Source organism: Manis javanica, chromosome 11 (assembly GCF_040802235.1).
Source record: "Manis javanica isolate MJ-LG chromosome 11, MJ_LKY, whole genome shotgun sequence".
Classification (NCBI taxonomy): domain Eukaryota; kingdom Metazoa; phylum Chordata; class Mammalia; order Pholidota; family Manidae; genus Manis; species Manis javanica.
Genome location: NC_133166.1, coordinates 3,799,371 through 3,827,167, shown reverse-complemented (window position 1 = coordinate 3,827,167; position 27,797 = coordinate 3,799,371). Strand labels below are relative to the sequence as shown.

General features: G+C 38.2%; 1 protein-coding gene and 1 pseudogene across 1 annotated transcript; both read left to right on the top strand.

Moving 5' to 3' along the window:
• Positions 1 to 227: 227 nt before the first annotated feature.
• Positions 228 to 27,533, top strand: LOC140844340 (olfactory receptor 5L1-like; annotated as a pseudogene).
• On the top strand, positions 6,766 to 14,970 carry LOC108388572 (olfactory receptor 5L1-like). The gene is made up of 2 exons (XM_073215657.1): positions 6,766 to 6,858; positions 13,969 to 14,970. The coding sequence occupies exon 2, from the start codon at positions 14,020 to 14,022 to the stop codon at positions 14,968 to 14,970; it is 951 nt and encodes a 316-aa protein (XP_073071758.1). The 5' UTR covers positions 6,766 to 6,858; positions 13,969 to 14,019.
• Positions 27,534 to 27,797: the final 264 nt, after the last annotated feature.

Here is a 27,797-nt window from a genome sequence, read left to right as displayed (position 1 = left end):
TGAGTGTTTATGAAAGTACTTTCTGTGTATTGAGAAACAATCTCAGTGGGAAATGGGAAATGGAAGCAATTTAATCCGCTGAGCCGAGGACCTTGTGGCAGGTGTTAATGTCAGAGGGAAGAGAGTGGGAAGAAATCGGGAGGAATGCTGACTGCCCTCCCCTCCCTCTCCCCCCGCCCTCCCCCAGCCCCACCTACGGCACTCGGTGAAGGAGGCTTTACATGAAGATGATGGGAATCCAAACCCTGCGCAGGTCTTACATAACCTTCAGGCATGAAGACCCCCCAGTGGCCGTGGTGTCTGGAGCCCGCACCCCAGCTGTGCCCGGCCCTCACCTGGGGCTCCCCAGAGCTGCAGCAGAGCAGCAAGGGCCCCCTGCCTGCCCCTCAAGCCCAGCTCCTTGCCTGCTCAGTGATGGTCTTACCTCCCGGGAGTGTAGGCGGAGGGGGAAATGCTCTGGGCTGAAATGGGGGGGACAGGCAGGGATACCCGTCCTGCCTTGTTTTATCTAAGCTCTTGGGGCACATCTGTGCATAGAGGGTCCCTGACAGTTATCTGATGCAGAGAGTGGCAGTGAGGAGCCCTCAGGACTGTTCATGGAGGGACACTCACAGGTGGCCCACCTCTCAGCAGAAAGGACAGCGATACTTGGGCTTGTGCTGAACACTGTGAAGTGTGTCTCCACAGCAGGTTTCCCCACATAGGGACTGCTGACATCCTGGACCACGTCATCCTCTGGTGTTTGCATGTGTGGCTGGGGTGTGTGGGGGTCAGGGGGAATGTCATGTTTATCAGCGCCCCTGGGCTCTGCCCACCTGATGTCAGCGGTTCCTCTCCCTGCGCACCACCAAAAATATCTGCAGACATTGTCAGAAGTCCCATGGGAGTCCAAATCACTCCTGGTTAAGAACTTCTGTTCTGTGAGTAACAACAGCCCAATTTTTCATCTTTAGACTTGTAAATAGGAAAAGGTTTTCAAGATTATTTACTATCTTGAAGTCAGAAAAATACAACTCACTTTTACTGGCCATTGGGAAAAGAAAACCATGTTTTCAGAATAACTGTTTGTTTTCAACCTGGGATTCCTTAGTGCACATATGCTTTACCTCTTTGAAGCCACTTGGAGGCTGGGGAAAATGCCTGGCTGGGTTGGGTTTTAGTCCAGATTCTCCTTCCTCCAGGAATAATCAACTGGTACCTCTATATCACCTATAGATCTACCAAGGGTTAGGAGGGGGAGAAAAATTAGGGTGTTCTCATTCTTTGTTGGTGTTTTCTTAATGTTAAAGACCTTAAATATATACATTATTTAAAAAAATCACACCCTCCCTTTCCCTCCATAACACTGTGTTTTGTGAGAATTCATGCAAATGTCCACATTGATTTTTTAAAAATATTGGGAATAAAGTATTTCTATTTTATGGATGTTGTGGGGGTTAAATAAACAGTTACTTTTGGTATGCAGACATACAGTTGATCCCTGAACAACACTTGGGTTGGCGGCACCAACCTCTGCTCAGGGGAAAATCTGCTTGCAACTTTTCTCTCTCCACACCTTAATTACTAACAGCTTCCTGTGGACAAGGAATCTTACCTATAACAAAAGCAGTCTATTAATACATATTTTGTATGTTATATTAATTATATGCTGTGTTCTTAAATACAGTAACTAGAAAAATAAAGTGTTATTAAGCAAATCATAAAGGAGAGAAAATACACTTCAGTACTGTACTGTATTGATACACAAAAATCACGTGTAAGTGATTTCACACACTTCAAACCCATGTAATATTTTACGTGTCCAATCTGGTATCTGGTTTACTATTTTCAACATAGCATTTTATCATAGCCATTTTCAGGTCACTGCATTTTCTTCAAAAATATCATGTTAATAGTGCACAGTTTTCCATAATATATATGTACCATAGCTTGACCATTTCCCTGTCGTTTGATACTCTACTTTGTAAGTTTTAGTATCATAAATAATACCACAATGTGTACTAGGCATTTTTAAAAACAATTTCACATGCACATCTTCAGTTCCTCAAATAGATTCAAAGTAAAGAATTAACTTGTCAAATAGGTCATTGTAAGGTTTCATGTCATAGTTATAGGAAGTTTGAATCATGTACCAATTCCCTGAGCAATGGCCAATATTGAATAGCATGATGAACGAAATCACTGTGGTAGTTTTATAGAAAAATGTGGATAAGAGAGTGTGAAAGATACTTTATCCTTGAGAAACATACAGAAAAAATGAACACTTTCAGGTAAACTGTCTTTTCTTTGGTGATGAGTTTTTATTTATTTTTACTGAAGTAAAGTTGATATACAATATGATGTTGGTTTTGAATATATAACAGAGTGGTTCTCCAGTTACCCACATTATGAAATCCTCACCCCAAATAGTGCAGTTCCTATCTGTCAACATAGAAAGATGTTACAGCATCATTGGCTATATTCTCCATGCTGCACTTCCATCCCTGTGACCAACTTATATTATGACTGATATTTTTGTGCCCCTTTATCCCCCTCACACTCTCCAGACACCCACCCCACCTCCTCCTCCATAGTAACCACCAGTCACTTTTCCAAGTCTTTGAGTTGCTATTCTTTTTTTCATTTTGTTTTGTTTTGTTTTCAGATCCCACATGTAAGTGAAATTATATGGTATTTGTCTTTCTCTACCTGGCTTATTTCACTTAGCTTAATACCCTCCACGTCCATCTATATTGTTTCAAAGAAAATAATTTCTTTCCTTTTTCATGGTTAATTAATATTCTATTGTGTATATGTACCACATCCATTCATCTACTGATGAACACTTTGGTTCCTTCCTTGTCTGGGCTATCACAAATAATGTGGGTATAAATATACAGGTACATGTATCTTCTTTTATCTGCAAAATATTTTCACAGAGCACATGTTTATAAGGAGGTGTAGCGTAGTGTTTCAAGATGTGACATTTGTGTGCAGAAAAATATCAGAAACTCATTTGTTAGGGTGGTTGTCTCTGTCTTCTATATAAAAGAACATGTGTAAATACAGTTTTAAATTTAAGGCAACAAGTTCTAATTGATAATAAAGGTATAGTACTCTCAATAGCAAAGAACTAGGGAACTGGAGTGAATAATCACTTACTTTTATTAATCCCAAATGGGTGGGTTGAATGGAACATGGGCCTGCCCCAAAATGTTTGTGATTCACTAGAAAACTCTAGCATTAGGACATCTAATGTGCACTCAAGTTTTAGTCAATGATTTAAGGCAGAATTCGATCAATTTCAAGAAACATATATGGTGTGTGCACACCCATGTGTGTATAGTGGTGCATATGTATTTTCAATCAAAGATTTGTTTCCTTTGGCTAAATTTCTAGAAGTACAGTTTCTGGAAATTTCTATTTTAGGTTTTGAGGAACCTCCATACTGCTTTCCACAGTGGCTGCACCAATTTACATTCCCACCAACAGTGTAGGAGCATTCCTTTTCTTCACATCCTCACCAACACTTGATATTTCTAGTCTTTTATATGGTGGCCATTCTGACAAGTGTGAGGTGATATTTTACTGTGGTTTTGATTTGCATTTCCCTGATCATTAACGATGTGGAGCATCTTTTCATGTGCCTGCTAGCCATCCATATTTTTTGTTTGGAAAAAAGTCTGTTCAGGTCCTCTGGCCATATCATATTTTAATTGGGTTGTTTGTTATGTTGATGTTGAGTCACATGAGTTCTTTATATTTTTTGGATGTTATTTCCTTATTGTATAAATCATTTATGAATATATTCTTCCATACTCTAGGTTAGCTTTTTGTTTTGCTGATGGTGTCCTTTGCTGTATAGAAGTTTTTTAGTTTGATGTAGTACCACCTGTTAATTTTTATTGTTTCCCTTGCCAAGGGAGATGTGTCTGGAAAAAAACTGTTCATATATATGTTTGAGATATTTTTGCCTAGGTTTTCTTATAAGAGTTTTATGGTTCATGTCTTACAGTCAGGTCTTTGATCCATTTTGAGTTTACTGTTGAGTATGGAGTTAGACAGTAATCCTATTTCATTCTCTTGCATGTAGCTGCCCAGTTTTCCCAACATCATTTACTGAATAGTCTGTTTTTCCCCATTGTATATTAATGGCTGGGCTTATCTATATTAATTGACCAAATGTGTATGGGTTTATATCTGGGCTCTCTATTCTATTCCACTGATCTTTGGGTGTGTTCTTGTGCCTGTACTTTGATTACTGAGGCTTTGCAGTATAACTTGAAGTCAGGGAGTATAATACCCCCAGCTTAACTCTTCTTTTTCCTGTTTGTTTAGGCTATTCCTGAACTTTTGTGGTTCCATATAAATTTTAGGATGATTTTCTCTAGCTCATTGAAAAATGCCATTGATATTTTGATAGGGATTGCATTGAATGTGTAAATTGTTTTTGGCAAAATAGCCGTTTTGACAATATTAATTCTGCCTATCCATGTACATGGGATAGGTTTCCATTTATTTGTGCTTTTAAAAAATTTCTCTCATCAGTGTTTTATAGTTTTCAGAGTCTTTCATCTCCTTGGTAAGGTTTGTTCCTAGGTATGTTATTCTTTTTGATGCAGTTGTTTTTGGAATTGTTTCCTGATTTTTCCTTCTGCTGGTGTGTTAATATATAGAATGCAACCAATTTCTGTGCATTGATTTTGTATCCTGAAACTTTACTGAATCCAGTTATTAGTTCTTACAATTTTCTGGTGGAGTCTTTAGGGTTTTCTATATACAGTATCATGTCATATGCAAATAGTGACAGTTTTACTTCATTTACCAATTTGGATATCTTTGATCTCTTTATGTTCTCTGATTTCCTTAGCTAGGACTTCCAGTGGTACATTGAATAAAATAAGTGAGAATGGGCATCTTTGTCTTGTTCCTGAATTTAGAGGAAAAGCTCTCTTTTTTCACCACTGAGTGTGATGTTAGTTGTGGGATTGTTGTATGTGGGCTTTTTTATGTTGAGGCATGTTTCTTCTTACTCATTCTTTTCGGAGTTTTAAACAAATGGATGTTGAATTTGGTCAAATTTTTTTACACATCTGTTGAGATGATCATATGGTTTTCATCCTTGTTTGTTAATGTGCTGTGTCATGTTAATGGATTTAGGAATCTTGTACCATCTTTGCTTCGACAGAATAAATCCCACTTGGTTGTGATTGATGGTCCTTCTGATATGTTTTTGAATTTGGGTTGTTAATATTTTGATGAGGGTTTTTGCACCTATATTCATCACAGATGTTGGTCTATAATTTTCCTTTTATGGTATTGTCCTAGTATGGCTTTGGTTATTAAAGTGAAGCTGGCTTCACAGCATGTGTTTGGAAGTATCTCCTGCTCCTGTACTTTTTGTAATACTTTGCGAAGGATGAGTACGAGCTCATTTTTAAGTGTTCAGCTGTGAAGCCATCTGGACCTGGGGTTTTGTTTGTTGCAAGTTTTTTGATTCCACATTTAAATAAGCATACTTCTCATCATTTCAGGGGAAAACAGAGAAAGGTACTATGTATATAAACAATTATTCTATGGGATCCCAATGTCTCCAGAACTAACAAAGAGTCTGCCAGGAAAAGGGGTATGAATCTCATAAAACTATATAGCTAATTAAATATTTGGTATCTAGCTATGTTCAATTCTTAGCTCTAAATTGTGTAGAACTAGTTTAAAGAATTATATTAGCTTCTACAGTTTGAATGCTTTTCTCTGATCTGAAGATGTAATTGTGAGCGCTATGAATCTGAATGTATAAAATCTGAAGCTTTTTAAACTTTACAAAAGCAATTTCCTGTTTCTTCACTGAAAAAATTAACTATCCTGCTTATTCTTGTAACTTTTTAGGAGACACTGAAAAATTAATTTGAGATCATATAATGGGAAATAACTACTAATATATTTTTAAAACCTAATAAAGTGGGGTCATGGGCCAGGGACACTGCACCAGGGGACAGAGGTCATTCTCCTCGGGTGAGCAGACGCCCCTGAGCTGAGAGTCGTCCTCTTCCTGGTGTTTCTTCTCATCTACGGACTCACAGTTTTGGGCAACCTGGGCATGATTGCACTGATTCAGGTCAGCTCTCGACTTCACACCCCCATGTACTTTTTCCTCAGCCACTTGTCCTTTGTGGACTTCTGTTACTCTACAGTCATCCTACCAAAGATGCTCACTAGTGTGTTAAATGAAGACAAAACCATTTCTGTGCTGGGATGCACTGTGCAGTCTACTTGTTTTGCACGTGTGTGGTAACTGAGGTCTTCCTGCTGGCTGTGATGGCCTATGACCGCTTTGAGGCCATCTGTAACCCACTGCTCTACATGGTCACCATGTCCCGGCATCTCTGTGTGGAGCTGGTGTTTGGTTGTTACCTGTGTGGGACTGTGTGTTCTCTGATGCACTTGTGCTTAGCTCTTCCGATCTCCTCCTATCGATCCAATGTGGTTAACCACTTCTTTTGTGATCTACCACCTCTCTTGTCTCTTGCTTGCTCTGATGTCACTATGAATGAGCTGCTGCTATACATTGTGACCACTTGCAATGAGATCATCACCATCACGATCATCCTCACATCCTACTTGTTTATTCTCATCAACATCCTGAGGATGCGCTCTGCCCAGGGAAGGCGCAAAGCCTTCTCCACCTGTGCCTCCCACTTCACAGCCATCACTGTCTTCCATGGAACAATCCTTTTCATCTATTCCAGGCCCAGTTCTGGCAACAGTATGGATACTGACAAAGTGACCACTGTGTTCTACACTGTTGTGATTCCCATGCTGAAGCCCCTGATCTACAGCCTGAGGCACAAAGATATGAAAGAAGCTCTTAAAAAAGTGGTGAGCTCCAAAATATTTACCTTGAGACCATTTTCTTAGCAGGATCCAGAGTCCCAAAGTGGAGTGTGGTGCAGGGGTGGATTGGTAAGTGCAGTGTTGGAGTAGAGAGAGAATAGCCAGGAGGCAGCCTGTTTTGATTGATTCATTTTGATTAATTTATATTTGTGCCTCTTCAATTTAGAAGGACCAGATTGAGCATATTTCAAAATTTCATCCTTTTTTTTGCTTTTCTTCAATCTTTAATATCCTATTTGGATATGAGTATGGACTTGTCCATATATACACATTTAGCTTGGTACTAGAACCTTCATAGTTTAATGAAGAAATCTTGAGAACCATACTTTCTTTCAGTATCTATTGTTGCAAGTTCGAATCTTTTCAAAATTGAATTTGTATGATTGAACAATGAAAAACTCATCATTGTCATATGATTTACATATAGTATGAAATTTCTACATGTGTATGTTTCCTTTTTATCCTTTTGTATTTTGCTATTTTAAGCTTATTGCTTATTTCTTGTTTCCTTTATTATATTTTGTTGTTGCAGTGTCCAATGGTTTTTAAAGGTTAGATACTATCTTATCCAAAAAATTGAGAAAACAGTAATAACAATACTTCACATAAATGTTAGGTGAATTAAATTACATGTCATGGGCAAAGAACCTAGAATAATCCATGGTACATAAAAATATCCCCGATTCTTTTCCCTCCCTTTCTCTCTCTCTTCTCTTTCTCACAGTGTACTTATATTACAGATACATTGTCTGCCCTGCCCTATGTATATGTCATAAATATGTATACCCATACACATATACTTGCAATCAGTGTATAACCATTATTATGAGCAGTGTCATTTCTGACTTAAGTCACATGTATCATCTTTTTTTTTTTTTTTTACTTTTGTCTTCATACTAGCTTTCCATTGTGGCTAAAATACTGACATTTGTAAGTAGAAATGTAACCTACTTGTAGAAGACACACATTTCATTTTTAGGGTGTATGGTACAACTGTATCTCTTTTGCACCTTTGTAGTTACCAAATTCATTCACTTTTGTCATGATGGCCTCCGCAGTTTTGTGGCTCTTTGTAACCCTCTGTTCTACACAGATACCATGTCCCAGGAGCTGTCTGCCATGCTCAAAGTTGTATCTTATGCATGTGGAGCAGCATGTACCTTGATACTCACATGCATGCTTTCCAGTTGTCTTCTTGGGTTCACTACAATGTCTCCCCTGTGTAAGTCCTCCTCACTCATCTCCCTCTTGCTCTGGTCCCTCTCTTAGCCAGTTGCTTCTTCTCAGTGTTGCCACCACAGTGGGGTAACTGCCATTTTAAGTTGTCAGTTTTCGTTGTAATCTAAATAAAGAATTACTCAAACCTAGAGTATTGTGCATATGGGACACACTAGTTTTCCTCTAATAGTAATAATATTTCTCCTATGTTGCCCTCATAGGCACAGGTTTCTCAGTTTGAAAATTTTATAACATCAGATTTATTTTTCTTCTGTCTTCACTTTTTCTTGAATTACTTATTTATCTTTGTTCTGGTATGTACTATTTTCATTTGGATAACACTCCAAATTAGCTAGAAAATTATCGAGAGAAGAAGTTCTAGGTTTTTTTTGAGGGTAAAATTATTAATGGATGGCAATCTTACTTGGCTCATGAGATAATTTTGAGTGATTATGGGGTTTTAAGCTTAAAAGTATGAATTGAAATAAACCTTTCCCCCCCCCAAATTCAGATACCTAATACAACCAATAATATTTTGTATATTCGCAAGTGACCCGCTTTCCTTTGCACATTGTCACTTACTTAATTTGATCTTACCTGGAACAATTGTGGAAAAGTAGCAGAGATCTTAGATTGCTCTTGATTGTATCTGATCATGAATAATTCATTTCAATTTGTAAGTCTTTAAGTTTCCCATCTTGGTAAAGGCTGATTACATTTTTGTGAAGTTAAACATAAAAACCTTAATTTTTATTTTGAAATGGAAATATATACTGTTTAAGTGCTCTGATCAATGTTTTAAAATTAATGAGTGACAAAAATGAACACGATACATTGAAATTTCAACCACACAGGTACTATTCTTTTCTAGAAATAATGTTGTAGCATTTGATAGTTTTCCATTCTGTAATTTTAGACTTCAAATTGTCTTTGGTAACTTCTGTAACTATGTAGAACATGAATTAGATTAGTGTTATTCAATTCTTTTATTCAAGTGCCCCTTAAATGAATTAATTTTAGAATTCTATAAATCTTTTAGAATATTCAATTGCTTTCAAAAACTTCATTGAAAAATGAAAACATATCATTTTTAGTGCATAAGATAGCTATCTTATGCCCATGATGATTAATTGAAATACATGGATCATTAGATTGTATATTTGTTTTGTCCCTGAAATCACACTTAATTCCACTTACTCTCCAGAACTGTAATCCTATTAAGCATACATGGCATAGTATATGACTTTGTCATAAAAATGTATGTGAAGTGGCCATTTATGTTCTATGTTAATAAAGCTCTGATAATTTTTGTCTGTACCTAATTATTATTACAATTCTCATTACCTTATGTTAATTCAGTAACTGAAATTCATAAAAGATCATTGTTACATTTTCAAAGAGGAACTATAAAATTCCACCAGAAATGCATCTCTTGGCAGGATTCTCTTCTTTGTAAAGGCTGAAAAAAGTTACATTGTATCACTTTTTCTTTAATCACCCATCGATGGACTTGTGCCATTTCCACATCTTAGGTGTTATGAATAATGCTGCGATGAACACAGGAGTACAGCTATCTCTTTGAAATACAGATTTCAATTCCAATGGACAACCAGAAGTGATATTGCTGGTTTTATACTAGTTCTATTTTTAGCTTTCGGAGAAAACTCTATAGTCTTTTTTGTAATGACTATGCCAAGTTACAGTCCATCAACAGTGTACTGGGCTTCCTTTTTTGCCATGTTCTCACCAACATGTGCTGTCTCTGGTCTTTTTGATAAGAGCCATTCTAACAGGTGTGGGGTAATATCTCATTGTGGTTTTGATTTGCAGTTTTCTGATGACTAGTGACATTGAAATTTTTTTCATATGGCTGGTGATCATATGTGTATCTTCTCTGTAGAAATAAGTTTTCTGGTCCCTGCCTATTTTTTAACTGGGTTATGTTACTCTTTTTTTTTCTTGCTATTTAGTTGTACAAATTCTCTCTACATTTTGGATATTAACCCTTTATTAAGTATGGCTTGCAGTATTTTCCCAATTCCTTAGACTGTCTCTTCACTTTGTTGATTGTTTTCTACTATGTAAAAGCTTTTTTGTTTGGTTGTCTATGCTAAGGGAAGACCTAAAGGTTAGGATGGATTAGGTATTGAGAATAACTGGCAAACCAGGCCAAACTGTTAATATAAGATAACAATAGACAAATTTGAAGTTTGTGGTATGCTGAGGTAATCATAGTATTAGCAAAAATGAAGCCCAGCTTCACTTCCTGTACTTAATGCCAAGCAAAAGATGTGAGTCATTTTCAGGCAAAATGCCATTTACTTCAATTTCTAGTGGCCTTCAAAAATATGCAATTAAAAATATAGATGTCACACAAATACACAGGAGAAAATAATTGACTGTAAGAAAACAAAGGCATTAACAGCCTCAGATTCAGATAATGGCTTAGATGTTAGAAATATCAGACAGGTTGCCTAAAATAACTATAATTATATTGATACAAGTGGAACAGGTGGCAGCATGCATTAATAGATGGGGAATTTAACAAAGTCAGAGAAACTGATGCTAAATAAATAAACTTGCTAGAAATGATGATGAAAATACAGAGATAAAGTTTGTGTTCTTGGGCATGGCATTAGCCTCAACATAGTCAAGTAAAAATTAGTGAACACAAAGATAAATCAGTAGAAAAACAGCCAAAATGACATACAAAGAGAAGAAATGAGGAATGAAAACCAGGGAAATATTTAAGCCATATGATTCAAAATAACAATATTTGGAGCCTTGTAAGTAAAGAAGAAGGAAGTCAGGCCAGGGGAAGAGTGTGTCTAGATAACAGCTTTGAATTTTCTGAAATTAAAAAAGCACACACCTAAACACAGGTCCAAAAACACACACCTAAACACAGGTCCAGAGAACACCAAAGATAGGGAACACACACTTGCCACAGAAGGAAAAATAAAAGTAAGAGAGAAAGTACTAAACAGTTGTACAGCCAGTGATACACAGACACAAATATAATACAGTGGCCTATATTGACAACATAGGTCAGAAAGAGACTCCTAAAACAGAAATCATTGACATGGTCCCATTTGATGATTTCTAGCACAAGACATGCCTTAGAAAAAACACAAACTCAGAAGTCTCTCTGGGGCTGCCCTTTGTTCCACACATTCTTATGGGTGGAAACACCAGGGAACCTCCTAGGTCTTCACATGCAATTTATTTTTAGTTCGTCCAAGTTACAACTGTCTGTGTCTGCCTCATCTTCTTTGTAAGATTGGCCTAAAAACCAAGTTATTGTCTTGTCTGGTTAGTGTAAAGATAAAATGAATTAATACTTGCATAATTTTCAGAGACATAACAAGCATCCAACAAGTGTGAACTATTTGATAGTTTTTCGACCAGCAAGTTCATTGCGTTTTTGGCATTTAAAGAAATCCTGAAGTGGTTCTAGTCATTGTGCCCTATAGGAATTTAGGGGATTTTGTAGTATTATCAGAGAAGTATTTGTGTAATTTCATTATGGCTATATGAACTGTGACCCACATATTTAGCATTAGAATGTGATATCATAAAGAAGGAAGGTGTGTTTGGTTCTAAACAGTTGTTTCCCAAATTTGGATAGCGTAAATAATAAATTTCCAGATGATATTCCATAGAGATTAATTATTATTTGTATTGTATCACAGGTAGTCATTGTTTAATTTTTATAGATTTTACTATACCTAGAGATTAATTATTGTTCTGGGTGTTAAGGGGCCCATTTCCCAGGAGTTCAAATCACAGTATAAGTCCCTGTCTACCATACACATCCTAACATCATCAGCTCCTGGGAGGAAATGGCTGTCACTAAGGTTTGTTAGCTAGAACTAAGCTCTGTTGCTTGAGGATGGACATGGATATATTTTCCTAGCAAATAATTATTTTAAAGATAAACCTAGCTCATCTCTCTTCTAATTTAGAGAATGTTTTAACAGAACCCATATTTCTGTGCATTTACTGTTTAAAATGCTTTTATGTGTTAGTATTCAAGGACAGTTGTTGGTGAAATTAGAACAATTTCCTCTGTAACATCAAACATTGATGTGTATGGAAGAAAAGAGCGTAATAGTAGATCTTCTCTTTCTCACTCTCTGTCTTCCCTTGTCTTTCATTCTGTCTTCTTTCACTGCTTTTTTCCAACTGACTTCTACCATAGAAGGTAGAATTTATGACCATGGACAGCTCCCTAATTGTCACACTAATTCTGAGGGTTGAAGGTATGTGCCGTCCACCTGGTCGTGGAGAGGCAGGACCTGCAAACGCTCTCTCGTGGAAAATGAAGTGAATTCCTTTGGATTTGTTTTGGATTTACCATAAACTAACTTCTGATTGTTAGTCTAGAACACCGGGAAGAACATTTTCCAAGTAGGTTTTCCTGTTTTAACTCGGAAATAGGTGTTTTTGTTTTTGTTTTTTGGTCAGGTAATGAAAAACTGTGACTTCAGGAATGTGCTGTTCCCACTTTGTTAAAACTAGATTGAGATGTGGAGAAAACAGGTTATCCTTCTAGTTCAGAATCTCTTCACTCCATTTTCATTACATTTATGTGTGTGGAAGTAATGAGTACGCATCCCCTGATGTCTCACAGGGAGGACCAAGGATAAAGTTCCTCAACTTTCACATGCCTTTTTTTAAGGAAATGTCTCAGCGGCATGTCCCATATGGAATGCAAAACCTAAGCACTTTCCCAGACCAATGACCTGAGAAGAATTGGGAAAATTTTCACTTGTCTCTTTTTCAATGTGGATAAAGTATTTATCTTTCACTTATAGCTAAATAAAGTGATTACACATACGTCTATGATATGTATTCATACCTCTGCATGTACATCATCATTTATATTTACCTATATGCACTAAGTGTGCTATTTGGCAACCACTTAAAAAAATTTAACCATCTCTGAAAATTAATACCAAGGATCATGATAATTTTCTATCTCTAATATGATGCAGTGTACTAACAGTTGCTTTATTTTTAACAACTAAATTTTACTTTTGCTAATATTATAAATGTGTTGCAGTGTAACTCAGGACATAGGTTTTCACTATTATAGCAATGTAATTAATATTTCTTATAACAGCTTATTAAGAATAAATTATCTCATAGAGAATGTCATATAGTTTTCATTATCATCAGGGTGAATGCTTTGAATGTACCCTCTTATTGCCTTCCAGAAAAATTTATAAAAGTTCCATCTTTCTAAGCCTTTTTAATATGGATTGTTATTATTACAATTGATTAAGTCACTTTGTGTGATATGCAAAATAATTATTTTTAGCATGTATTTTATTTCTCTTTTATAATTCCAAGTGTAAAGAGTTTACATGAGTCACAAAACTCAAAAACATTTTTCACACTCTCCAAAATAGCAATTGTAAGGAACTTCAAATTTGTTTGTCTGATAGACTCTACTAAAAAAAAAGAGAGAGTATTTATTTGTAGAGAGAGTATTTATTTGTAGAATCACAGTAAGTATTACCCTGGTGGACAGACATTATTAAGTTTCTCCCAAAAGAGGAGTTAACTTTTTTTGACCTTGAAGTACATTTTTGAACCTCATTTTAAAAACCATCAAACCACAAAACCCAGATGATCATTTCAATGTGCTATGTTAGATAATGGTTGGAGTCATTTAAGGTTTTTGCTGAAGCTTAAGTCCGTGTTAATCAGTAGGATCCACTGAGAGTTTTTTGACAATCATGTCATTTCTCATTTTTGACAATTTTTGTTATACCTCATAAATATACTGTTCGATATATCTCATAAATATACCAATTTTATAATTTTGAAGTCCATATTAATCTGTTTTTAATGCATTTTTTCTCTTTTTAGAAGACACAGAAAACTTACCATTTGTTTTCCAAAGCCTGACCTGTGGCAGGAATGGGCATGGAGAACTGCTCTTCTGGGGCAGAGTTCCTTCTTCTTGGACTAACAGACGCCCCTGAGCTGAGAGCCTTTCTTTTCGTGCTGTTCCTTCTGATCTACGGAGTCACAGTTTTGGGCAACCTGGGCATGATTGCACTGATTCAGGTCAGCTCCGGACTTCACACACCCATGTACTTTTTCCTCAGCCACTTGTCCTTTGTGGATTTCTGCTACTCCACAATCATTGTGCCAAAGATGTTGTCCAACATTATCAGTGAGGACAAAACCATCTCCTTTCTGGGATGCATAGTGCAGTTCTACTTATTTTGTTCCTATGCCATCACTGAGGTCTTCCTGCTGGCTGTGATGGCCTATGACCGCTTTGTGGCCATCAGTAATCCACTGCTGTACATGGTCACCATGTCCCGGCATCTCTGTGTGGTGCTGGTGTTTGGTTGTTACCTGTGTGGGACGGTGTGTTCTCTGATTCACTTGTGCTTAGCTCTTCAGATCCCATCCTATCGATCGAATGTGATTAACCACTTCTTTTGTGATCTACTCCCCCTCTTGTCTCTTGCTTGCTCTGATGTCACTATGAATGGACTGCTGCTATACATTGTGGCCACTAGCAATGAGATCATCACCATCACGATCATCTTCATGTCCTACTTGTTTATTTTCATCACCATCCTGAGGATGCGCTCTGCCCAGGGAAGGCGCAAAGCCTTCTCCACCTGTGCCTCCCACTTCACAGCCATTGCTGTCTTCCATGGAACAATCCTTTTCATGTATTGCCGGCCCAGTTCCGGCAACAGTATGGACACTGACAAAGTGACCACTGTGTTCTACACGATCGTGATTCCCATGCTGAACCCCCTGATCTACAGCCTGAGGAACAAGGATGTGAAAGAAGCCCTCAAGAAAGTGTGGAGATCAAAATTACCTTTTGAAAAACTACTTTCTTAACTAGACTCAAAGACGCTCAATGAGAGGTTTGTTTTGAGTAGATGGGAATGAAAAGTTCATTGCGGTAAGATTTTATGAGCTTGGGGACTATGTATACTTTGTTATTTGCCACTTGCCTATCTTACTAAGTCATATGTTACCCCTGTCACTGACACTTCAAGTGCATCTGTTTCCTTTGCTGCTCTTCTCCAACCTTTAGTTGCTTTGAATTGGTTTTGGGTGTGGAACTGTTAGACTTGATTCTCAGTGTGGATACATCAATGGATTTCTAACAAAGTGCACATAAAAAGCCATGTCTTTTTATCATTCTCTCAGCATGCAGCCACTCGTATTAAATTGACTTCCTCCTCCTTACATGGAGTAACTATGCATTTGTTTATATTCTATGTTTTTCATGAAAATTTGTAGTGAATTTCCTGCATGTTTAAATCTGTGTATAGTTTCTTAGTCATTTTGGGTTTCTTTTTTATTACATTTTCTATTGAGGTTATGATTTTTGGACTTTTTAAACCTCTTCTGCAAATAGGAGATATTAATACTCAAATTTTCTAATAAAATTTCCATGAAAACTGAATGATGGATCTTTAACTCTTAGCATTGTATATGGTATATTATGGCTGATTATTAAATTACCTGCTGTATTGCTATTGTTTTTTTCAGTTTTACCTTTTGTTGTCTATTCTCCCTTAATTCTTGATTAGAAAAGCAGATAATGTATGTGATATCATAACTTCCTCAGTATCTATGTCTTTTTAACTTTTTTGCTCTGCCTGATGTTTTTTTAAGCATTCACTGGTTTCTGTAGAAAAGTACTATAAATTGGTGTCTTAAAACATTCTCTTACATAGTAGACTTCAGAGATTTGAGATCCGCATCACTTGGCCAAAATTAAGGCGTCAGCAGGACCACACTTGCTGAGGTGTTTCTAGAGGCCAATCAATCCTTCCTCATTTCTTCCCGTTTCTGGTGACTGCAGGCATTCCTTCATTGTGGTCATAAGACTTCAGTCTTCAAGACTAGCGTCTCAAACCTCTCTCCATCTTTCCTACATCTTCTTGTATGCGGGGCACGTGTGTATGTAAAACAGCCTCCTCTGTCTTATAATAAAGCCCTCCTGATAATCCAGAATAATTTCCTCATCTCAAAGTCTTTAATCTAATCACTCCTTCTTGTGCCCTTTTTCTAAATAAGGTCGCATTTACAGATTCCAAGGATTAGAGCCTGATATATATTAAGAGCCATTTTAAAGCTAAGTACATCCACCTTTTGAAAGTCAGATCATAATTCAACTTCTTATGTTCCTACAGTGTGAATTCTTCTAACTTTCTTAAGATTTCATTTCATGTTTATTACAGTCTATATTTTTATTGGAGTCACTTTTATTTTATTTATTTATTTTTTATTTTTTTATATTGGTATCATTAATCTACAATTACATGAAGGACATTATGTTTACTAGGCTCCCCTCTTCACCCAGTCCCCCCCACATCCCCGTTCACAGTTACTGTCCATCAACATAGTAAGATGCTGTAAAATCACTACTTGTCTTCTCTGTGTTGCACAGCCCTCCACGTGCCCCCCCAACACTATACATGCTAGTTGTAGTGCCGCCTTTTGTTTTCTTCTGGTCCTTATCCCTCCCTTCCCACCCGTCCTCCCCAGTCCCTTTCCCTGGTAACTGTTAGTCCATTCTTGGGTTCTGTGCTTCTGCTGCTGTTTTGTTCCTTCAGTTTCTTTTGTTCTTATATTCCACATATGAGTGAGATCATTTGGTACTTGTCTTTCTCTGCCTGGCTTATTTCACTGAGCATAATACCCTCTAGCTCCATCCATGTTGTTGTGAATGGTAGGATTTGTTTTTCTCTTAGGGCTGCATAGTAATCCATTGTGTATATGTACCACATCTTCTTTATCCAATCATCTACTGATGGACATTTAGGTTGCTTCCATATCTTGGCTATTGTAAAAAGTGCAGCAATAAACATAGGGGTGCATCTGTCTTTTTCAAACTGGAGTGCTGCATTCTTAGGGTAAATTCCTAGAAGTGGAATTCTTCGGTCAAATGGTATTTCTATTTTGAGCATTTTGAGGAACCTCCATACTGCTTTCCATAATGGTTGAACTAATTTACGTTCTCACCAGCAGTGTAGGAGGTTTCCCCTTTCTCCACAACCTCGCCAACATTTGTTGTTGTTTGTCTTTTGGATGGCAGCCATCCTTACTGGTGTGAGGTGATATCTCATTGTGGTTTTAATTTGCATTTCTCTGATGACAAGCAATGTGGAGCATCTTTTCATGTGTCTGTTGGTCATCTGAATTTCTGCTTTAGAGAACTGCCTATTCAGCTCCTGGGCCCATTTTTTAATTGGATTATTTGCTTTTTGTTTGTTGAGGTGTGTGAGCTCTTTATATATTTTGGATGTCAACCCTTTATCGGATCTGTCTTTTACGAATATATTCTCCCATACTGTAGGATACCTTTTTGTTCTATTGATGGTGTCCTTTGCTGTACAGAAGCTTTTCAGCTTGATATAGTCCCACTTGTTCATTTTTGCATTTGTTTCCTCTTCCCGGGGAGCTATTTTCAAGAAGAGGTCACTCATGTTTATGTCTAAGAGATTTTTGCCTATGTTTTTTTCTAAGAGTTTTATGGTTCCATGTCTTACATTCAAGTGTTTGATCCATTTCGAATTTACTTTTGTGTATGAGGTTAGACAGTGATCCAGTTTCATTCTCTTACATGTTGCTGTCCAGTTGTGCCAGCACCATCTGTTGAACAGACTGTCATTTCACCATTGTATGTCCATGGCCCCTTTATCGAATATTAGTTGACCATATATGTTTGGATTAATGTCTCTATTCTGTTCCATTGGTTTGTGGCTCTGTTCTTGTGCCAGTACCAAATTGTCTTGATTACTGTGGCTTTCTGGTAGAGCTTGAAGTTGGGGAGTGAGATACCCCCCCCCCCCCCCACTTTATTCTTCCTTCTCAGGATTGCTTTAGCTGTTTGGGTTCTTTGGTGTTTCCATATGAATTTTTGAACTATTTGTTCCAGTTCATTGAAGAATGCTGTTGGTAGTTTGATAGGAATTGCATCGAATCTGTATATTGCTTTGGGCAGGATGGCCATTTTGACGATATTAATTCTTCCTAGCCAGGAGCATGGGATGAGTTTCCATTTGTTAGTGACCTATTTAATTTCTCTTAAGAGTGTCTTATAGTTTTCAGGGTATAGGTCTTTCACTTCCTTGGTTAGGTTTATTCCTAGGTATTTTATTCTTTCTGATGCTACTGTGAATGGAATTGTCTTCCTGATTTCTCTTTCTATTAGTTTATTGTTAATGTATAGGAAAGCCACAGATTTCTGTGTGTTAATTTTGTATCCTGCAACTTTGCTGAATTCTGATATTAGCTCTAGTAGTTTCGGAGTGGAGTCTTCAGGGTTTTTGTGTACAATATCATGTCATCTGCAAATAGTGACAGTTTAAGCTCTTCTTTACCAATCTGGATTCCTTGTATTTGTTTTGTCTAATTGCCATGGCTAGGACCTCCAGTACTATTTTGAATAACAGTGGGGATAGTGGGCATCCCTGTCTTGTTCCTGATCACAGAGGAAAAGCTTTCAGCTTCTCGCTGTTCAGTATGATGTTGGCTGTGGGTTTATCATATATGCCCTTTATTATGTTGAGGTATTTGCCCTCTATACCCATTTTGTTGAGAGTTTTTATCATGAATGGATGTTGAATTTTATCGAATGCTTTTTCAGGATCTATGGAGATGATCATGTGGTTTTTGTGTTTCTTTTTGTTGATGTGGTGGATGATGTTGATGGATTTTCGAATGTTGTACCATCCTTGCATCCCTGGGATGAATCCCACTTGGTCATGGTGTACGGTCCTTTTGATGTATTTTTTTTTTTTGAGAGGGCATCTCTCATATTTATTGATCAAATGGTTGTTAACAACAATAAAGTTCAGTATAGGGGGGTCAATACTCAATGTACAATCATTAATCCATCTCAAGCCTAACTCTCGTCAGTCTCTAATCTTCTGAAGCATAATGAACAAGTTCTTACATGGTGAAAGAATTCTTACATAGTGAATAAATTCTTACATGGTGAACAGTACAATGGCATTCATCACAGAAACTTTCGGTTTTGATCACACATTATGAACTATAAACAATCAGGTCAAATATGAATATTCATTTGATTTTTATACTTGATTTATATGTTGATCCCACATTTCTCCCTTTATTATTATAATTATTTTTATTTTTAATAAAATGCTGAAGTGGTAGGTAGATGCAAGATAAAGGTAGAAAACATAGTTTAGTGTTGTAGGAGAGCAATTGTAGATGATCAGGTGTGTGCCTATGGACTAAGTATTAATCCAGGCTGGACAAGGGCAGTAAAACATCCACGGATGCAGAAGATTTCTCTCAAAGCAGGGGGGATGAGGTTCTGAGCCTCACCTCTGTTGATCCCCAATTTCTCACCTGATGGCCCCCCTGCAACTGTGCCTGTCTTAGGTTGTTCCTCCCTTGAGGAATCTTACCCGTCTCTGGCTGACCAGTCATCTTCCGGGGCCATACAGGGAAATGTAAAGTTGGTAAGTGAGAGAGAAGCCATATTGTTTGAAAAGGTTAGCTTTTTACTTCTTTGCAGATTTATGCCCTGTGGCTTCTATGCCCAGCACTTGTCTCGAGGTATCTTTACCACCTGGAGGAATTATGATACTCGGTAACTTCGATATGAGGCACGAATTCTATTTAAGGGTTGTAATTAGGAAGGAAGAAGAAAAGCTATAGAGGTAGCATATGGAAGAAAACATGGGAGGATTGATTATTTCTTTGACATATCTTCTTGTAGAGTACCTTAAGTATGTATAGGTTTTAAACTACTAACTAATTTGTACACACATATTAACATAATAGGAATACGGTCACATAAACAAAGCAAATCTATAATTACCAGCCATCTCCAGTGAAGCCAAGAAAACCATTTAGGCACCCTAGGCATTTGTGAAAATTTGTCTATGATATGATGGATATTGTCCAACTGTACTTGAACAGTCTGAGAGAAATCAGACAAATTAAAGCAGCCCATTTCTGGGATCTGTTCACCTCCCATATGTCCTTTTAACCGTAGATAGTCTATAGTCATAAGATTTTGGAGTGCTACACCTTGCACCCCTCCCAACTCCTGGTTGAGTTCCAACAGTACAGATCCGGTCAAATTCGTTGTCTCACTGTATGCACATGCCAGCCTAGACATCTCCGCCCTCATTCCAATGGCAAGTCCATTAAACGGTGGGTTGGACGCAGCCACGACTGCAGCATCACCCGGATCCCTGTGGAGGCTTTTTGAAGATCATCCCCCGGCACGAGTCCTCCAGAGAGTGCTGATGCCGGAAGCTCCTCCTCATATTGTATCTTAGTTCATTTTCTGGGTATCCAAGCTAGGCCTTGATCTTCTGCATAGAAACAAACAGACCCTTTGCCCACACTTTGACATGTCCTCTATACCACTGTGCAGAACTCATTGGAGGTCAGCACACAGGGACTGCTTTTTTTTTTTTCTATTATTAAGAGAAAGGAATATTATCAGAAAAGAGTACCTCCATAGCTGATCCTCTGACACCCTTTAAGTGATCAACATTAAGGATATTTAAAGCATGCGTTGATCTTTGATTTACCAGTAGTTTCATCCTATCAAGGAGTAATCCCCCTTTTCTTTCTTTCTTTCTTTCTTTCTTTCTTTCTTTCTTTCTTTCTTTCTTTCTTTTTTTTAAATCTTTAATCTACACTTACATGAAGAGTACTATGTTTACTATGCTCTCCCCTATATCAGGTCCCCCCTAACAACTGCATTACGGTTACTGTCCATCAGCTTAGCAAAATGTTGTAGAATCCCTACTTTTCCTCTCTGTGTTGGGCAGCCCACCCTCCCCTTTCTCCCTCCCCCCCATGCATGCTAATCTTAATACCCCCCTTCTTCTTCCCCCACCTTATCCCTCCCTGCCCACCCATCCTCCCCAGTTCCTTTCCCTTTGGTACCTGTTAGTCCATTTTTGGTTTCTGTAATTCCGCTGCTGTTTTGTTCCTTCAGTTTTTCCTTTGTTCTTATACTCCTCAGATGAGTGAAATCATTTGGTATTTCTCTTTCTCCGCTTGGCTTATTTCACTGAGCATAATACTCTCCAGCTCCATCCATGTTGCTGCAAATGGTTGGATTTTTCCACTTCTTATGGCTGAGTAGTATTCCATTGTGTATATGTACCACATCTTCTTTATCCATTCATCTACTGATGGACATTTAGGTTGCTTCCAATTCTTGGCTATTGTAAATAGTGCTGCGATAAACATAGGGGTGCATCTGTCTTTCTCAAACTTGATTGCTGCGTTCTTAGGGTAAATTCCTAGGAGTGGAATTCCTGGGTCAAATGGTAGATCTGTTTTGAGCATTTTGATGAACCTCCAAACTGCTTTCCACAATGGTTGAACTAATTTACATTCTCACCAGCAGTGTAGGAGGGTTCCCCTTTCTCCACAGCCTCGCCAACATTTGTTGTTGTTTGTCTTTTGGATGGCAGCTATCCTTACTGGTGTGAGGTGATGCCTCATTGTAGTTTTAATTTGCATTTCTCTGATAATTAGCGATGTGGAGCATCTTTTCGTGTATCTTTTGGTCATCTGTATTTGTTTTTTGGAGAACTGTTCAGTTCTTCTGCCTATTTTTTAATTGGATTATTTGTTTTTTGTTTGTTGAGGCGTGTGACCTCTTTATATATTTTGGACATCAAGCCTTTATCAGATCTGTCATTCACAAATATATTCTCCCATACTGTAGGGTTCCTTTTTGTTCTATTGATGGTGTCTTTTGCTGTACAGAAGCTTTTCAGCTTAATATAGTTCCACTTGTTCATTTTTGCTGTTGTTTTCCTTGCCCGGGGAGATATGTTCAAGAAGAGGTCACTCATGTTTATGTCTAAAAGGTTTTTGCCTATCTTTTTTTCTAAGAGTTTTATGGTTTCATGACTTACATTCAGGTCTTTGATCCATTTTGAATTTACTTTTGTGTATGGGGTTAGACAATGGTCCAGTTTCATTCTCTTACATGGAGCTGTCCAGTTTTGGCAGTACCACCTGTTGAAGAGACTGTCATTTCGCCATTGTATGTCCATGGCTCCTTTATCAAATATTAATTGACCATATATGTTTGCGTTAATGTCTGGAGTCTCTAATCTGCTCCACTGGTCTGTGGCTCTGTTCTTGTGCCAGTACCAAATTGTCTTGATTACTATGGCTTTGTAGTAGAGCTTGAACTTGGGGAGTGAGATCCCCCCTACTTTGTTCTTCTTTTTCAGGATTGCTTTGGCTATTCGGAGTCTTTGGTGTTTCCATATGAATTTTTGAATTATTTGCTCCAGTTCATTGAAGAATGTTGCTGGTAATTTGAGAGGGATTGCATCAAATCTGTATATTGCTTTGGGCAGCATGGCCATTTTGACGATATTAATTCTTCCTAGCCATGAGCATGGGATGAGTTTCCATTTGTTAGTGTCCCCTTTAATTTCTCTTAAGAGTGACTTATAGTTTTCAGGGTATATGTCTTTCACTTCTTTGGTTAGGTTTATTCCTAGGTATTTTATTCTTTTTGATGCAATGGTGAATGGAATTGTTTTCCTGATTTCTCTTTCTATTGATTCATTGTTAGTGTATAGGAAACCTACAGATTTCTGTGTGTTAATTTTGTATCCTGCAACTTTACTGTATTCCGATATCAGTTTTAGTAGTTTTGGAGTGGAGTCTTTAGGGTTTTTTATGTACAGTATCATATCATCTGCAAATAGTGACAGTTTAACTTCTTCTTTACCAATCTGGATTCCTTGTATTTCTTTGTTTTGTCTGATTGCCGTGGCTAGGACCTCCAGTACTATGTTGAATAACAGTGGGGATAGTGGGCAACCCTGTCTGGTTCCTGATCTCAGAGGAAATGCTTTCAGCTTCTCGCTGTTCAGTATAATGCTGGCTGTGGGTTTATCATATATGGCCTTTATTATGTTGAGGTACTTGCCCTCTATTCCCATTTTGCTGAGAGTTTTTATCATGAATGGATGTTGAATTTTATCGAATGCTTTTTCAGCATCTATGGAGATGATCATGTGGTTTTTGTGTTTCTTTTTGTTGATGTGGTGGATGATGTTGATGGATTTTCGAATGTTGTACCATCCTTGCATCCCTGGGATGAATCCCACTTGCTCATGGTGTATGGTCCTTTTGATGTATTTTTGAATTTGGTTTGCTAATATTTTGTTGAGTATTTTTACATCTACGTTCATCAGGGATATTGGTCTGTAGTTTTCTTTTTTGGTGGGGTCTTTGCCTGGTTTTGGTATTAGGGTGATGTTGGCTTCATTGAATGAGTTTGGGTGTATTCCCTCCTCTTCTATTTTTTGGAAAACTTTAAGGAGAATGGTATTATGTCTTCTCTGTATGACTGATGAAATTCCGAGGTAAATCCATCTGGCCCAGGGGTTTTGTTCTTTGGTAGTTTTTTGATTACCACTTCGATTTCGTTGCTGGAAATTGGTCTGTTTAGATTTTCTGTTTCTTTCTGAGACAGTCTTGGAAGGTTGTATTTTTCTAGGAAGTTGTCCATTTCTCCTACTTTTCCCAGCTTGTTAGCATATAGGTTTTCATAGTACTCTCTAATAATTCTTTGTATTTACATGGGGTCCGTCGTGATTTTTCCTTTCTCATTCCTGATTCTGTTGTTTTGTGTTGACTCTCTTTTCCTCTTAATAAGACTGGTTAGAGGCTTATCTATTTTGTTTCTCTTTTCAAAGAACCAGCTCTTGGTTTCATTGATTTTTTCTCTTGTTTTATTCTTCTCAATTTAATTTATTTCTTCTCTGATATTTATTATGCCCCTCCTTCTGCTGACCTTAGGCCTCATTTGTTCTTTTTTTTCCAATTTCGATAATTGTGGCATTAGACCGTTCATTTGGGATTGTTCTTCCTTCTTTAAATATGCCTGAATTGCTATCTACTTTCCTCTTAAGACTGCTTTTGCTGTGTCCCACAGTAGTTGGGGCTTTGTGTTGTTGTTGTCATTTGTTTCCATATATTGCTGAATCTCCATTTTGATTTGGTCTTTGATCCATTGATTATTTAGGGGCGTGTTGTTAAGCCTCCATGTGTTTGTGAGTCTTTTTGCTTTCTTTGTACAATTTATTTCTAGTTTTATACCTTTGTGGTCTGAAAAGTTGGTTGGTAGGATTTCAATCTTTTGGAATTTACTGAGGCTCTTTTTGTGGCCTAGTATGTGGTCTATTCTGGAGACCGTTCCATGTGCACTTGAGAAGACTGTGTATCCTGTTGCTTTTGGAAGTAAAGTTCTGTAGATGTCTATTAGGTCCATCTGTTCTAGTGTGTTGTTCTGTGCCTCTGTGTCCTTACTTATTTTCTATCTGGTGGGTCTGTCCTTTGGAGTGAGTGGTGTGTTGAAGTCTCCCAGAATGAATGCATTGGATTCTATTTCCTCCTTTAATTCTGTTAGTAATTGTTTCACATATGTTGGTGCTCCTGTATTGGGTGCATACATATTTAGAATGGTTATATCCTCTTGTTGGACTGAGCCCTTTATCATTATGTAATGTCCTTCTTTATCTTATGTTACTTTCTTTATTTTGAAGTCTATTTTGTCTGATACTAGTATTGCAACACCTGCTTTTTTCTCTGTGTTGTTTGTGTGAAATATCTTTCTCCAACCCTTGACTTTTAATCTGTGCATGTCTTTGGGTTTGAGGTGAGTCTCTTGTAAGCAGCATATAGATGGGTCTTGCTATTTTATCTATTGTAGTACTCTGTGTCTTTTGATTGGTGCATTCAGTCCATTTACATTTAGGGTGATTATTGAAAGGTATGTACTTATTGCAATTGCAGTCTTTAAGTTTGTGGTTACCAAAGGTTCAGGGTTAGCTTTTTTACTATCTTACTGTCTAATTTAACTCGCTTTTTGAGCTATTATAAACATGGTCTGATGATTCTTTATTTCTCTCCCTTCTTATTCCTCCTCCTCCCTTCTTCATATGTTGGGTGTTTTGTTCTGTGCTCTTTTTAGGAGTGGTCCCATTTAGAGCAGTCCCTGTAAGAAGCTCTGAAGAGGTGGTTTGTGGGAGCAAATTCCCTCCACTTTTGTTTGTCTGGGAATTGTTTAATCCCTTCTTCATATTTAAATGATATTCGTGCTGGATACAGTAGTCTTGGTTCGAGGCCCTTCTGTTTCATTGCATTAAGTATATCATGCCATTCTCTTCTGGCCTGTAGGGTTTCTGTTGAGAAGTCTGATGATAGCCTGATGGGTTTTCCTTTGTAGGTGACCTTTTTTTTTCTCTCTAGCTGCCTTTAATACTTTGTCCTTGTCTTTGGTCTTTGCCATTTTAATTAATATGTGTCTTTGTGTTGCCCTCCTTGGATCCCTTGTCATGGGAGTTCTGTGTACCTCTGTGGTCTGAGAGGTCATTTCCTTCCTGAGTTTGGGGAAGTTTTCAGCAATTATTTCTTCAAAGACACTTTGTATCCCTTTTTCTCTCTCTTTTTCTTCTGATACCCCTATAATAGAGAAATTGTTCCATTTCGATTGGTCACACAATTCTCTTAAAATTCTTTCATTCCTGGAGATCCGTTTATCTCTCTCTGCATCAGCTTCTCTGTGTTCCTGTTCTCTGTTTTGTAGTCCATTAATGGTCTCTTGCATCTCGTCCATTCTGTTTTGAAGTCCTTCCAGAGCTTGTTTTATTTCTGTATTCTCCCTCCTTAGTTCTTGCATATTTCTCTGCAAGTCCATCAGCATGGTTATGACTTCTGTTTTGAATTCTTTTTCAGGAAGATTGGTTAAATCTATCTCCCCAGGTTCCTTCTCAGGGGAAGATGTAGAAGATGTCGACGCTGTCTGGGTTAGTCTTGTCTGGATCAAATTTTTTTGCCTTTTCATGTTGATAGGTACAATGGTGAGCTATTGACTTGTCTGTCAGCTGGGAGAACCAAGACCCTTTCCACTTGCTCCTGGCCTTTCTTTACTGGGACAACTGCGACCCCTCGTGGGTTGTGTTGTGTAATTGTGTGTAGACTGTGTCACTGTATCTTGCCTAGCCGGTATGGAGGAAGCTCCTTTGCAGTGGGTGTGGCCAGCCTCAGGCTTCTGCTCTGCTATGGCGGGGCTCCCGATGGGTGATGCACGGGGGGCTTTTTGGCTGTTAACCTACATGAGGGGTCTCAGAGCTGCTGCCCTGAGGGTTAGGGAGCCCAGATTTCCCTGGAATTTCCAGCTGCTGGACTGTGACCCGTGATGCTTCCGTCCAGCTGTGGGATCCCTGTCCCTTTAAGACTTTCAAAAAGCACTTGCCTTACTTTGTCTCAGGGGCGCCAGCTTCAGGACCTGCTCACAGGTTACTTTCCTGTTTCCCTAGTTTCTAGCACCCCATGTGTGCACTGTGTCTGCACTTTGGTGCGGATGGCTAGGTCTGGGTGATTAGCAGTCCTGGGCTCCCTCTCCCTCCCCGCTCCGACTCCTCCCACTGGGAGCTGGGGTGAGAGGCCTTGCGTCCCGCCGGGCTGCGGCTTGTATCTTACCCCTTTCACCAGGTGCTGGGTTCTCGCAGGTGTGGATGTAGTCTGGCTGTTGTCCTGTGTCTTCTGGTATCTCTTTTAGGATTAGTTGTATTTGTTGAATTTTCAAAAATATATATGTTTTTGGGAGGAGATTCCCACAGTCCTACTCACGCAGTCATCTTGGCTCCGCCTCCTTCAGTTTATTTCATAGATCCACAGAGAGCCAATAAAAAACACTGCAAATGGAATAGTAATGTAAATAGTACTTTGTCCTCTGTTTTTTTTTTTCCTGAACACATTACTAAGTTAAGAAATGACCCTTTCAACTTAATCAATGGGCAATTCAGTTTTTAAAAATAGTTCAGTTTTAACTAGTACAATGTCATGAACGTATCAAGGGAGAAGTCCTCTTTTCCAGTGGCCTTACAGAAGGTCCAGGAACTTCATCCTCAACTCCCACTCTTGGAGTTACTGTACAGTTGTCAATAGCACCGTATCTGCTCTTGAGGATGCGGGCAAGAAGGGAAACCCATGGGCTGATGTGCACTGTGAGGTGTAATATGAATCTAGAGCAGCTGCTCCTGGGCACGTCCACTGATATAACTGGGCAGAACGATGGGCATCAAATAATTCCCATCCATGATGGCCATCACAGCCTGGGCTGAGGGACAAGATGTATAGAAGGATTTCATGGAGGTGAGCATACTAAAAAATAATTGAAGAATGGAGTTTTTCTTTTTTAAAGTAAAATTACAAAGGCTCCTTTGCGTCATGTTTTAGGCTACACTCATGCATTTGTCCCACAGGTACTTTTGATTGGCATCTCAGAGCTGAGTGTTATAAACACCAAAGCAGAAGAGGCAGTGAGCAAGCAGGCAGGGAACTTCTGTTTTATTCTTATTTATTTGCTACTCATACTTCTAAGCGTTATGATGGAACATTCGTAGGGTGACTGTAAAACATAAAAAGAATAAAGCAACTCTAATATTCTAATGTAATTCACCAAATCTGTTCTGATTGAACACGTTTATTAAACCCATTGCATAAACAAACTTAGAAGTTAGTGAAGGAAAATTGAGTTGACATGAGGGGAGGGGTTTCTCTGCCCAGGACATCTCACTGGGCCGCACCCGTGAATAGAGAGGGCGGGTATAAAAGGAGCCTTTTGCAAAACAACAAAGTGAAACTATTACTGCTCTTCCTTAGTTTGG

Excerpts from the sequence above, each read along its gene's own strand:
- LOC108388572 (XM_073215657.1), top strand. The coding sequence starts at position 14,020 with ATGGGCATGGAGAACTGCTCTTCTGGGGCAGAGTTCCTTCTTCTTGGA.